A 13,130-nucleotide genomic window follows, 5' to 3' on the forward strand; every position below is an offset into this window, starting at 1 on the left:
TGCCTGCAAGTATAAGTTATATTCTGCAGCCCATGGATTAAGGAATAATTTTGATTTTCAAGTCTTACTATTTAAGAAATACATTTTGTAAAGCTATATCTGCCAGAGGTGGTGATTCCTCTGATGGATATGGGCAAAGTAAATTGAAAACCTTTTGGAAAGGATTCATTATTCTAGATGCCATTTGATATTCATTTGCCATTAAGAATATTCATGATTTATGGGAGGAGGTCAGAGTATCAACATCCAAGTGTTCAAGACTTTCATGGGGGAAGTCACTGCAGATGTGGTAGATACATCAAGAGATTTCAAATTAAAACTAGAGCCTGAAGATGTCACTGAATTGCTGTAATCTCATGATTGAACTTGAATGGATGAAGCATTGTTTCTTACGGGTGCTCAAAGAACATAGTTTTTTGAGATAGAACTGAATACTACATAACCTTTGGTGATAATGGAGCCTCAGCTTGTGAGAGGATTGACTCCAGTTTCAAATGAGGTTCAGCTGTGAGTAAAATGGCTAAGAATATTGCATGCCCTAGGGAAATCTTTCATGAAGGGAAGAATTAGTAGATGTGGGGAACTTTATTGTTGTCTTATTTTAAGAAATTGTCACAAATAACTCTCCTTCAGCTACCAGTACCCTGAGCTCAGTCAGCAGCCAAAAACACTGAGTCAAGACTCTTTATTGGCAAAGAGGTGCAAGGGCTCACTGAAGGTCCAGATGATTGTTACCATTTTTTAGCACAGAAACATAAAAGTTAAGGTGTGTAAATTGTTTATTTATTTTTTTGAGACTGAGTTTCGCTCTTGTTACCCAGGCTGGAGTGCAATGACACGATCTCGGCTCACTGCAACCTCCGCCTCCTGGGTTCAGGCACTTTTCCTGCCTCAGCCTCCTGAGTAGCTGGGATTACAGGCACGTGCCACCATGCCCAGCTAATTTTTTGTATTTTTAGTAGAGACGGGGTTTCACCATGTTGAATAACTTTACCTCGTGATCCACTTGTCTCGGCCTCCCAAAGTGCTGGGATTACAGGCGTGAGTCACTGCGCCCGCCTGTTTTTTAGTTTTATATTTTGACACTGGGTTTCACTCTGTTACCTAGGCTGGAGTGCAGTGGCATGATCATGGCTCACTGCAGCCTCAACCACCCTGGCTGAAGCCATCCTCCCGTTTCAGCCTCCTGACTATCTGGGACCATAGGCACATGCCACCATGGCTGGGTAATCTTTTCATTTTTGTAAAGACGAGGTCTTACTATATTGCCTAAGCTGGTCTTGAACTCCTGAGTTTAAGTAATCCTCCTGCCTCAGCCTTCCAAAGTGGGGATTACAAGCAGGAGGTACCACAATTATCTAAATTGTTTTTTAGTCATAATGCTATTATACATTTAATACATTAAAAATATAATTTTGTATGCAGTGGGAAATCAACAAATTTATGTGACTTGCTTATTATATTTGGTTTCTTTCACATTGGTCAAGAACCAAACCCTCACTGGAAAACCAAAAAACGAATGTGGTTCACTTTATTATGATACTCATTTGCTATATTGCAGTAGTCTGAAACCAAACTTGCAATACCTCTGAGGTTTGCTTGTAGAGTGTTACATAATGCTAATCTGAAACATCTTCTTCGAACTTTTATATAGCTGATATTTTTACTGTATATATCCAAGTAAATGTGAAAAAACATATTTTTCCTACAAATGTAACATTGCAGATAAAGACTGTGGATTACTTAGAAGTTCTAAAATTAAAAAGTGGCAGAGCTGGAATTATAATTTAGACTAAAATAATTCTTAGTTCTTTTTTTTTTTTTTTTTGAGACGGAGTTTCGCTCTTGTTACCCAGGCTGGAGTGCAATGGCGCAATCTCGGCTCACCGCAACCTCTGCCCCCTGGGTTCAGGCAATTCTCCTGCCTCAGCCTCCCGAGTAGCTGGGACTACAGGCACGTGCCACCGTGCCCAGCTAATTTTTTGTAATTTTTAGTAGAGACGGGGTTTCACCATGTTGACCAGGATGGTCTCGATCTGTTGACCTTGTGATCCACCCGCCTCGGCCTCCCAAAGTGCTGGGATTACAGGCTTGAGCCACCGCGCCCGGCTCTTAGTTCTAATATTGTTACATTGATATAATTTTAATAATATAGGTCTCCAAACCAAGTAACCAGAATACATTTTCCACTTTGACACAGTCAGCTATGTGGCTCACACCTGTAATCCCAGCACTTTGGGAGGCTGAGGTGGGTGAATCACAAGGTCAAGAGATCGAGACCATCCTGGTCAACATGGTGAAAACCCATCTCTACTAAAAATACAAAAAATTAGCCTGTAATCCCAGCTACTCAGGAGGCTGAAGCAGGAGAATTGCCTGAACCCAGGAGGCGGAGGTTGCGGTGAGTCGAGATCGCACCATTGCACTCCAGCCTGGGTAACAAGAGCGAAACTCTGTCTCAAAAAAAAAAAAGAAAAGGAAACATTCTTCTAGTAACTAATAATGCTTAAAGAGTTTAAGGGTGGCCAGGCGCCGTGGCTCACGCCTGTAATCCCAGCACTTTGGGAGCCCGAGGTGGGCAGATCACGAGGTTAAGAGATTGAGACCATCGTGGCCAACATGATGAAACCCCGTCTCTACTTAAAAAAAAAAAATTTAGGTGGGCATGGTGGCGCGCACCTGTAGTCCTAGCTACTCAGGAGGCTGAGGCAGGAGAATTGCTTAACCCCGGGAGGCAGAGGTTGCAGTGAGCCGAGATCGTGCGCCACTGTACTCTAGCCTGGCACCTGGCGACAGAACGAGACTCTGTCTCAAAAAAGAGTTCAAGGGTTAGACTAATTTAAATTTGTAAAATAGTAGAAATGGAATTGCATGACTGTTGATTTTTCTTCTTGCAAATGGTTCCTCTGACAGTCTGATAGCTCTTTTTTTGTTTTGTTTTTGTTTTTGTTTTTGAGATAGGGTCTCGGTCTGTCACCCAGACTGGTTTTGTACTTCTGGGCTCCAGCAGTTCTCCTCCTTCGGCCTCCCAAAATGCTGGAATTATAGGTGTGAGCCACTATGCCCAGCTGATAGCTCTTCTTTTAATGCTTAGTATTATACTTAGACAAACTGCCAGCATGTTCACATCTGTTGTAGAAAACATGTATACTACCTAGAGATGGGAGGCCGAGGAAGGAGAATGGCTTGAACCCAAGTGGTGGAGATTGCAATGAGCCAGGATGGTGCTACTGCACTCCAGCCTGGGTGACAGAGCAAGACTGTCTCAGGGAGAAAAAATGATTCTTACATATTTGGCTAAGTATTTACTCACTTACTTGTCCACTGTAAAATAATTGTTTTTGTTTTTCTTTTGAAGTAATTATTTTTAGTGGATTATTTTGCTTGACTTTTTCCTCACATCATCTTAATTCTTACAATAATAATCAGTACCCGTGGCTGTTAACTTCATACACACACATTTCATACACACACAGGCACACACATACATGCATGTGTATATGTGAATGATCGTTGTTCCCTGAACTCTGAGTGTTCATAGTGATTGGTTCTCATGTGCAGTTAGAAATATTTACTGAATGAGGGGTCCAAAGTGGCTCCCGCCGGAGGTCATGGCGCTCGCGAAGGCGAGGTCATCAGTTCAAGGCTAACCTGAGTAACCTCATAAGCTCAAACTAATTGGCAAAAAAAAAAAAAAAAAAGAAATATTTACTGAATGAAATGTTACTTTTTTTCTAGATAATTATGAGCACAGTGATTTATTACTAGATACATCTGCTGTATTTAAAATTTTTGGTTTTTTTCCGGGCTCGGTGGCGCGTGCCTGTAGTCCCAGCTACTCGGGAGGCTGGGGTGGGAGGATCACTTGAGCCCAGGAGTTCTGGGCTGTAGTGCGCTATGCCGATCAGGTGTCCCCACTAAGTTTGGCATCAATATGGTGACATCTCAGGAGTGGGGGACCACCAGGTTGCCTAAGGAGGGGTGAACCAGCTCAGGTTGGAAACGGAGCAGGTCAAAACTCCCGTGCTGATCAGTAGTGGGATCGTGCCTGTGAATAGCCACTACACTCCAGCCTGGGCAACATAGTGAGACCCTGTCTCAAATAAATAAATAAAATTTTTTGTTTTTGCAAGTTAGTCATTTAATTGTACTTGAGATGTGTTTTGCTCAGTGCTGATTACCTGAAACTGTATCGGGAACTTTAGTTTGCTGCAACAACTGCCATTCTAGAGATGCAAAAAAGATAAAGTCGTACTAAATCCTTTTTTTTTTTTTTTTTTGAGACAGAGCCTTACTCTGTCAACCCAGGCTGGAGTGCAGTGCTGTGATCTCGGCTCACTGCACCCTCTGCATACCAGGTTCAGCCACCTCCCTGGATAAGCCTTCTGAGTAGCTGGGATTACAGGCATGTGCCACCATACCCAGCTAATATTTTTTGTGTTTTCAGTAGCGACAGGGTTTCACCATGTTGCCCGGTCTGGTCTCGAACTCCTGATCTAAAGTGATCTGCCTACCTTGGCCTCCCAAAGTACTGGGATTACAGGTGTGAGCCACCACAGAAAGCGTACTAATTCTTGCCCTCAAGGACCCTTTGGTCTAGTTAGTAAGATGGAATTAAGCAGACAGAAGGACCCAACATAGGAGAATTAGGAAGGAGTTAATATTAAGTTACTGTATAATTAACTAAAAATGCATGAACTGGCAGTTTGTAAACTTATGGAAAGAAACTATTCCCACACCATTCCTCACCCCACATAAACACTCATACACAGTAAGGGTAGGTTTCTTATTCAGTCCAGCCTGATAAAAAATTTTATCTGTGTTGGTATAGGCAATCCACTATGGCCACTGCATGTCTCTGCACTTTCTTGCTGGATGTGTTAGAATACAAGACTCTAACTGCTCTTAGCCTGGACCATTTATCAGAGTTGTGTGTGTAGTAAGCAGCCAGCTCTGAGGGATTAAGTAATAACCTCCCCTAAACAAAGAGCAGGCTCTCTCTTGCATTTACTATCTAAGTGGTCAGTTCCACTCCCTTCTCTTCTTTAAGATAACGTTCTGTGTGCTCAGGTTTCCATTCTGGCCCTTTGAATCCTTCCCATGGGACTTAACAGTCATGAGAAGCTGACACAAGCATCATGATGATACTCTGATTGCTGGTTTTGCTCTAACTTATGAAGTCCCAGGAGTCTTACGTTTTCAGCCAGAATCTTTGAAACAGTAACGTGCATGTGGTGTGTGTGTGGGGGGGTGGGGATGTGTTTAGTTCTCTGTATATAATTAAATTCCAAACCCTTCATTGTTCTTGATAATCTCATATCTGAAGATGAGTTGGCTATACAGCAAAGGGGAAGAAGCAGAACTTGTTAGAAACATTGGGGCCAAAAAAAAAATTGTCTTTTTTGTCCCCAGTGTTTCTAACAAGTTCTGAAAACTGCTAGTAGCACTGTTTATGCAATATAAAGTGGATTTGGAAAGCTCACTTCATGCTGAAAACTTTTGGGCTTTACGTTTGGAAAAATGTACATTGATTTGTATCTTCAGTTTGGAAAATGTCAACAAACCTCTTGGCTCTTTAGATGGTTTTTTTTTTTTTAAATAAAAACATTGTATTTACTTAGAAGCATTCAGAATATCAACAAAACAGCTGCAACATTTTTTTGTGTGCAATTACAGAGTGGTATTCAGTTAACAGAACAACAATTATTTTGTATAAGCTGCATCAGACAACTGAAGGTGAAAAAATTACCACCCCCATATATAACTAATTTGTGCGGTTCACCAACAAGAACCTGCTTTAAATTTCCATGCCAATTTACAACCCCCATACTGTACCAGGCAAGGTTAGTGGCTCTTGAAAATACCACCAGGACAGGGCTATCTAAAGACACATTTGGTAGTCTGTTAACTATACAAAAAAAAAAGACAGTTTAAAAACAAATCTTAAACAGCCTTACATTTCGTTTTTTTTTTTCTTTAAAAGGAGTGAGTTGTGTACGGGGAGGTTAAATGCTTTATAGACAAAAAAAATAAACTGCACAAGAACCAGCTTACTCATCAGCATCATCATCTTCCTCTTCCTCATCCTCTTCATCTTCATCTTTCTCCTCTTCCTTCTTTTTCTTGCTTTTTCAGCCTTGACAACTCCCTTTTTTGCTGTATCAGGCTTTCCTTTAGCTCGATATGCAGCAATATCCTTTTCGTGTTTTTCCTTCAGCTTTGCAGCCTTCTTTTAATAAGGCTGCTTGTCATCTGCAGCAGTGTTATTCCACATCTCTCCCAGTTTCTTCACAACATTACCAATGGACAGGCCAGGATTTTCTCCTTTGATTTTTGGACGTTACTCAGAGCAGAACAGGAAAAAGGCCAAAGGAGGCCTCTTGGTTGCATTGGGATCCTTGAACTTCTTTGTTGTCGCTCCGTTAGGGGGTATATAGGTTTTCCTTTCTCTTTGGCAGACGTGGTCTTCCACCTCTCTGAGCACTTCTTAGAAAACTCTGAGAAGTTGACTGAAGCATCTGGGTAGTGCTTCTTATGCTCCTCCTGACAAGTTTGCACAAAAAATGCATATGATGACATTTTGCCTGTTGGTTTCTTAGGATCTCCTTTGCCCATGTTTAGTTATTTTTCCTCAGCGAGGCAGAGTTGCCCAGTGCCCGTCCGGCTCTCACTTGCCCTGGTGCTGTCTCTATGGAGCTCAGTGTACTGCAGTGGCTGTGAGATCGGGAGCCAGACACAGCCTGTCTCTTTAGGTTTTAACTAAAATATTTTCTCAGCATTACCATATCATTGTCTGTGAAGGAAAAGCAAAATTAGTGTGCAGGTTTTCCTGACAGTTGTCTCTGTTCCAGTTTTCTAGGGTTTACCAGAGCTCTTTTACCAAAATCTAGTATGTAAATAACAGATTTCAAGTACTGGAGAAATTGGTAGAGTTTGAAACCTTTGCATAATATCAGCTGGACCTCGGCTCAACCCCTTAAGGATCAGTTTTATTAGAAAAAGCCAAATGTTTTGTTGGCTTCTTCCTTGACTTGGATTTCTTCACTGACTTGGTATGGATAGCTAACTAGAGACAGATGTCAACTCCTTGACCAGGGCATGTTTCTCTTTCCCCATTCTAATACATCAGCTTTAACGGATATCTTTAGTGGATATTCTAATAGATAAGCCTTTTTGTTTTTGAAACAAGCTTCCTAGTGTGCATCAGAACAAACACCACCAGTCAGACTTACCTTTTACCAGGTTGCTTCCCTTTTTTTTTTTTTTTTTGAGACGGAGTTTCGCTCCTGTTGCCCAGGCTGGAGTGCAGTTGCATGATCTCCGCCCTCCCGGGTTCAAGCAATTCTGCTGCCTCAGCCTCCTGAGTGGCTGGGACTACAGGCACCTGCCACCACACCCAGCCAATTTTTTGTATTTTTAGTAGAGATGGGGTTTCACTATGTTGGCCAGGCTGGTCTCGAACTCCTGACCTAAGGCGATCCACCCACCTCAGCTTCCCAAAGTACTGGGATTACAGGCATAAGCCACTGTGCCCAGCCTGCTTCCATTTTTAAAAGACCATGATTGAGTCCAAGAGTCGGGGATTTTTAATGTTAATTGAAAACTTTATATGTATGCTGTACTGTACTGGGCACTAAAAATAAATGAAAGCGCAGCTCTACCTTAAGTGAGTTTACATGCATAATTTAAAGATATTTTCATTACACTTAAAAATATAGGATGGTAGACCAGGCGAGGTGGTTCACGTTTGTAATCCCAGCACTTTCAGAGGCCAAAGCGGGTGGATCACAAGATCAGGAGTTGGAGACCAGTCTGGACAACATGGTGAAGCCCCATCTCTACTAAAAATACAAAAAGTAGCTGAATGTGGTGTCAGGCGCCTGTAATTCCAGCTACTTGGGAGGCTGAGTCAGGAGAATTGCTTGACCCTGGGAGGTGGAGGTTGCAGTGAGCCAGGATCACGCCACTGTACTTCAGCCTGGGTGCAGAGCTAGACTCCATTCTTAAAAAAAAAAAAGAAAAGAAAAAAAATAATACGTATATGTATGTGTGTATATATGTACATATATATATAGAGAGAGAGAGACAGAGAGAGAGAAGATGCTATTTGCTTATATACTAATAGAGTGTAAGCTGCGAAAAATAATTGGAGTAGAAGTTCAAAGCTAAGTTGGAGTCGAAGTAGGGGGACATAAACATTATTGAAGAACTTGAGCTGGGCCAAAAGAGCAACCATTATTCAAGTAAGTGGAAATGGAAAGTCTTCAGCTATAAGGGAGCAGAAGATGGGTGGCAGAATTAGGATAAAAATACAAGCAATGAGAAGACTGCTTCCAACGTAACTAATAAATTGGAAAGACAATTCTATGAAGAGCTAATTTTGGGAATGAATGCAAAAGAATGAAAGTAGCGGCGGAGGAAAGGGTTGAATGATTGAATGACCGACCTGTAAGAGTCAGTTTCAGTTTTCCAAGTTATGACATCCTTGTCTTGTTCCCATCTTAGAGGAAATGCGTTTGACTTTTTACTGTAGCGTATGATGTTAGCAGTGGGTTTTTCATATTGACCTTTTTATATTTAGATATTTTCCTTCTGTTCCTAGTTTGTTGGGTGTTTTTAATCAGGAAAAGCTGTGGAATTTGGCCAGATGCTTTTTCTGCATAATTAGAGATGATTTTTTCTTTATTCTGTTAATGTGTGGTATATTATATTAATTGAATTTCATATGTTGAGCCATGTTTATACCTTGGCTACCTTTGAAAGTAATGTTTTATTAGAATAAAGTCAAGCTCAGTTGTTTACATATTGTCTATGGTTGTCTGTGACAGAGACAGAAGTAATTATGACAGAAACCATCTGGTTTGCAAAATCTGAAATACTATTTACTCTTTAAAGACATTTTCTAACCTCTGCTTCTAGAATCATCAATATAAACATCATTATTAGTGTACATTTAGAAGATAATGAACCAGTCTTTACTAATCAACACTCTTTAAATTGCCTTTCTCAATATAGTTATGGTTTATCTCCCTGTCATAAGTAAGGGACATAATCTGATTAAGGAAAGTTAAATGATGGTTTTATGAAAAATGTTAAGTTAAAGAATTAATTTGTTAATTAATTCTCTGGTCATTTGAAGAGTTTTATTTAAGAAAAATAAACAGGAAGTAATGTCCTTTCTAATTCAAGTTCATGGCTTATATTTTGAAATGTTGTTATACTCATTAACGAGCCTCTTTTCATCTCCACCCTTCACCCATCCTAGCCTCTGATAATCATTGTTCTACCTTCTATCTCCATGAGACCCACTTTTTGTTTGTTTTTTAAGTAGACAGGGTCTCATCGCACACTGTAGCAGTCATAGCTCACTGAAGCCCAAATTCCTGGGCTCAAATGATCTTGCCGTTTCAGCTTCATGAGTAGCTGGGACTACAGGCATGTGCCGTCATGTCCAGCTAAGTTTTTTACTTTTCTCTTTTGATAGAGTCGGGATCTCACTATGTTGTCAAGGCTGGTCTTGAAGTCCTCGCTCAGGTGATCCTCCCATCTCTTGCCTCTCAAAGTGCTGGGATTACAGGCATGAGCCACCATTCTGGACCAAGATCCAAATTTTTGGCTCTTACATATGAGTGTGAACATGTGATGTCTGTCTGTCTGTACCTTGCTTATTTCATATAACATAATTACCTCCAGTTTCATTCATACTGCTGCAGATGACAATATTTCATTCTCTTTCACGTCCTAATTGTATTCTATTGTATATATATACCACATTTTCTTTGTCCATTCATATGTTGATAGATACTTAGGTTGATTCCATAGCCTGGCTATTGGGAATAGTGTTGCAGTAAACAATGATGTGCAGCTATCTCTTTAATATGTGTTCCTTTCTTGTGGCTATTTACCCAGCAGTGGGATTACCAGATCTTATGGTAGATCTACTTTTAGTTTTTTGAGGAACTTCCATACTGTTTTCCATATTGGATGTACTAAGTTACATTCCCACCAACAGTGTACTAGAGTTCCCTTTTCTTCCTTCTACAATTAGGAGTGTTAGTGTTTGATAGCACAGTGTGGTAACTATAGTTATCAGTAATTTATTGTATTTTTCAAAATAGCTAGAAGGGAGGATTTGAAATGTTTCTGTCACAAATAAATAATAAATATTTGAGATGGTGGATATTCTAATTACCCTGATTTGATCATTACACATTGTGTGCATGTATCAAAATATCATATGTACCCCATAAATATGTATGATTATTATGTGTCAGTAAAAAAAAGATATACCACTCTTCTATTTTGCTTATTGAATTTTGTGTTTTTGTTTTCATAGGTGTATGTGGAATTTGATGATCTTGAATGGGATAAACGAGAGTGGGTTAAAGTTTATGAAGATTTTTCAACTTTCTTGGTGGAATACCACTTAATCTGGGCCAAAAGGAATGACCCTAGCCAGACTCAGGGATCAAAGAGCAAACAGATTCAGTGGCCTGCATTGGTAAGATCTATTCCTGTTTCATTAAGCATTTTTATTTGTTTGTTAAAAACAAAAAACAACAGCCAGGTGTGGTGAACTAATGCCTATGAAACTAGCACTTTGGGAAGCTGAGGCAGGATGATTGCTTCAAGCCAGGAGTTGGAGATCAGCTTAGGCAACAAAGCAAGACCCCATCTTTACCCCCACCCCCCAAAAAATTAGCTGGGTGTGTTGGCACATACCTGTGATCCCAGCCACTTGGGAGGCTGAGGTGGGAGGATCACCTGAGCCCAAGACCAAGACTGTGTGAGTTCCTGTCACGCCACTGCACTCCAGCTGGGGTGACAGTGAGACCCCATCTCTAAAAATAAATAAATAAATAAATAAACATTTAAGACCAAGAATTGAATAAAAGTTTAGATTCATCTTAGTGATTTTTAAGTTAATATTTCTGAAGAGTTTCTGACGTATCTGGCAGAGATTTCAAAATACTGCCTTCCTTTTGTTAAAACAGCTTTATGTGTCTCTTGATTAGTATTCTGTCAGCTTATGTAGTTCATAAATAAGTTTATAAATTGGATGAAAGTCACCTGAGAGATAGTTGACTGTATGTCATGTGGAATAACTTTGCTGAATGAAACTTTGTTAAGTAGAAGATGGTACACACTGTATTAAAACATTTAATGAGTAATTCTTCTTGATTTGTTCATCAGTAAGTCATTGTGGGTGATAGAGGTTTAATGTGTAATTATATATTCAATTAATGGATTAAATTACTTCTTATCAGGATATGTTTCATTTAAGAAAATATAATTTTCAGCAAAGTCCCTGGTAATTTGAATTGTTTTATTTAAGAAAAAAACAGGAAGTAAACAAGGTTATTAAATTGTATTAAGAAAAGAGCCATATTTATTTAAACATTGTTACCACTGTTTTCTGGCAGCACATCTAGCATGTAACAAATTTGCAATATTTATATAGTTTTCTTCTTAGGATACTATCAAAGAAGTACTTAAAAAGCCACTGAAATATGATTGCAGGTAATTAGTATAACTAATGAGTTAGGGTAGTTCCTTTTAAATTTTTAAACAGTATTGAAAGATTAAAATAATATCTGTCTGACCTGTAGTTTTCATAGGAAACTTTGCATAGCAAACTAGAGAAAATTTTTATCCATAGTAGGGTTTAAAAAGTATTTAATGAGTATGTTGAATTCTTCATGTAAAAACTCTAAACCCTTACTAGCATTATTTTAATTTTATAGACCTTAACCCAAAAACTGGATAAAATTTTTAAATTATGAATAATTATAACATATTGGTGAATTTTATATGAGAATTCTCAAAAGCAGGAAACAGTATCAATAGTATGAAAACCTATACGTCAATATCATAGTTAAAAAATTAATAAAACTTTAGAAAAGCTTTGCCCTTTCTTGAAGGAAGTTAAGACTGAGGTGAATTTCTGCTTTGTATTAATAAAATACTGATTTTAGAGAGAATTTTAAAATTTATACTGGGAAATACTGTTTAATGATAATTTTGTCATAATTTTACAAAGTTGTTTCTGTTGAAAACCTCTTAGCCTTGAAATTAGGCCTATTTAAGTCATCAACAACTTTTAAAAAAATTTTATCTTAGACCAAAAAATATATGTGGTGAAAAATTTGAAAAACACTGTGGTATAAAAGTAATAAAAAATTATCATCTTTAGTCCTATCACTAAGGGATAAACAGTATGTATTGTATCTATAGTAATATATATAATTTTTTATTTTTTTTAATGAGGCATATTGCTCTGGTTCCCTTTTTTTTTTCTTTTTTTTTGGCCATACCATTTATTTATTTATTTGGACAAGGTCTCACTTTTTCACCCAGGTTGGAATGCAGTGGTGTGATCACAGCTCACTGCAGCCCTGAACTTCTGGGCTCAAAATAATTCTCCCACTTTGGCCTCCCGAGTAGCTAGGAGGACTACAGATGTGTGCCACCATGCCTAGCTAAAAAAAAAAAAAAAACAACAACAAAAAAATTTTTTTTTGAGATGGAGTTTTGCTTTGGCGCCCAGGCTGGAGTGCAGTGGCATGATCTTGGCTCACTGCAACCCACAATAATTTACTGATTAACAAACCAAGAAGAATTACCTGTTACTAAATATTTTAATACATTTTTTTTTTCCCACCATGTTGGCCAGGATGGTCTCTATATTTTGACCTCATGATCTGCCTGCCTTGGCCTCCCAATGTGCTGGGATTACAGGCAGGAGCCACTGTGCCGGCTTCCTTTTTTTTTTTTTTTTGGTATTTATCTTCTCAGTAGGTATGAAATGGCATCTCCTTGTGGTGTGGTTTCGTTTTGTATTTCTCTAATGCTTAATGTGATGTTGAGCATCTTCTCACATGTTTATCGGCCATTTGTACAGTCTTTTGAGAAATATCTATTCAAATTATTTGCCTGCTTTTGAATTGGATTTTTGTTGTTGTTGTTGAGTTTTAGAATTTCTCTATGTATTCTTGATATTAATCCTTTATTAGATACATGATTCGGTAACATTTTCTCTCATTTTACAGGTTGCCTTTTTACCCTGTTAGCAATGGCCTTTGCTGCACAAAACTTTTAAATTTTGATGAAGCCCAACTTGTCTGTTTTCA

At 38.8% G+C, this 13,130-nt stretch overlaps 1 protein-coding gene and 1 pseudogene across 16 annotated transcripts in view; one reads left to right on the plus strand and one right to left on the minus strand.

Moving 5' to 3' along the window:
- Positions 1–13,130, plus strand: part of JMJD1C (jumonji domain containing 1C) — a 380,550-nt gene that overhangs the window by 147,608 nt on the left and 219,812 nt on the right. For all 16 annotated transcript variants that reach the window (XM_078345831.1, XM_078345828.1, XM_078345829.1 and 13 more), the window contains one exon: positions 10,337–10,501. Coding sequence is in view for 2 of the 16 variants with exons in the window: in XM_035268256.3 (XP_035124147.1) it covers positions 10,337–10,501 (165 nt within the window). In the remaining 14 variants the exon portion in view is untranslated. Of the gene's footprint in view, positions 1–10,336; positions 10,502–13,130 lie in introns of those variants that run through there.
- On the minus strand, positions 6,020–6,690 carry LOC108594137 (high mobility group protein B1 pseudogene; annotated as a pseudogene).

Source organism: Callithrix jacchus, chromosome 12, assembly GCF_049354715.1.
Source record: "Callithrix jacchus isolate 240 chromosome 12, calJac240_pri, whole genome shotgun sequence".
NCBI lineage: Eukaryota > Metazoa > Chordata > Mammalia > Primates > Cebidae > Callithrix > Callithrix jacchus.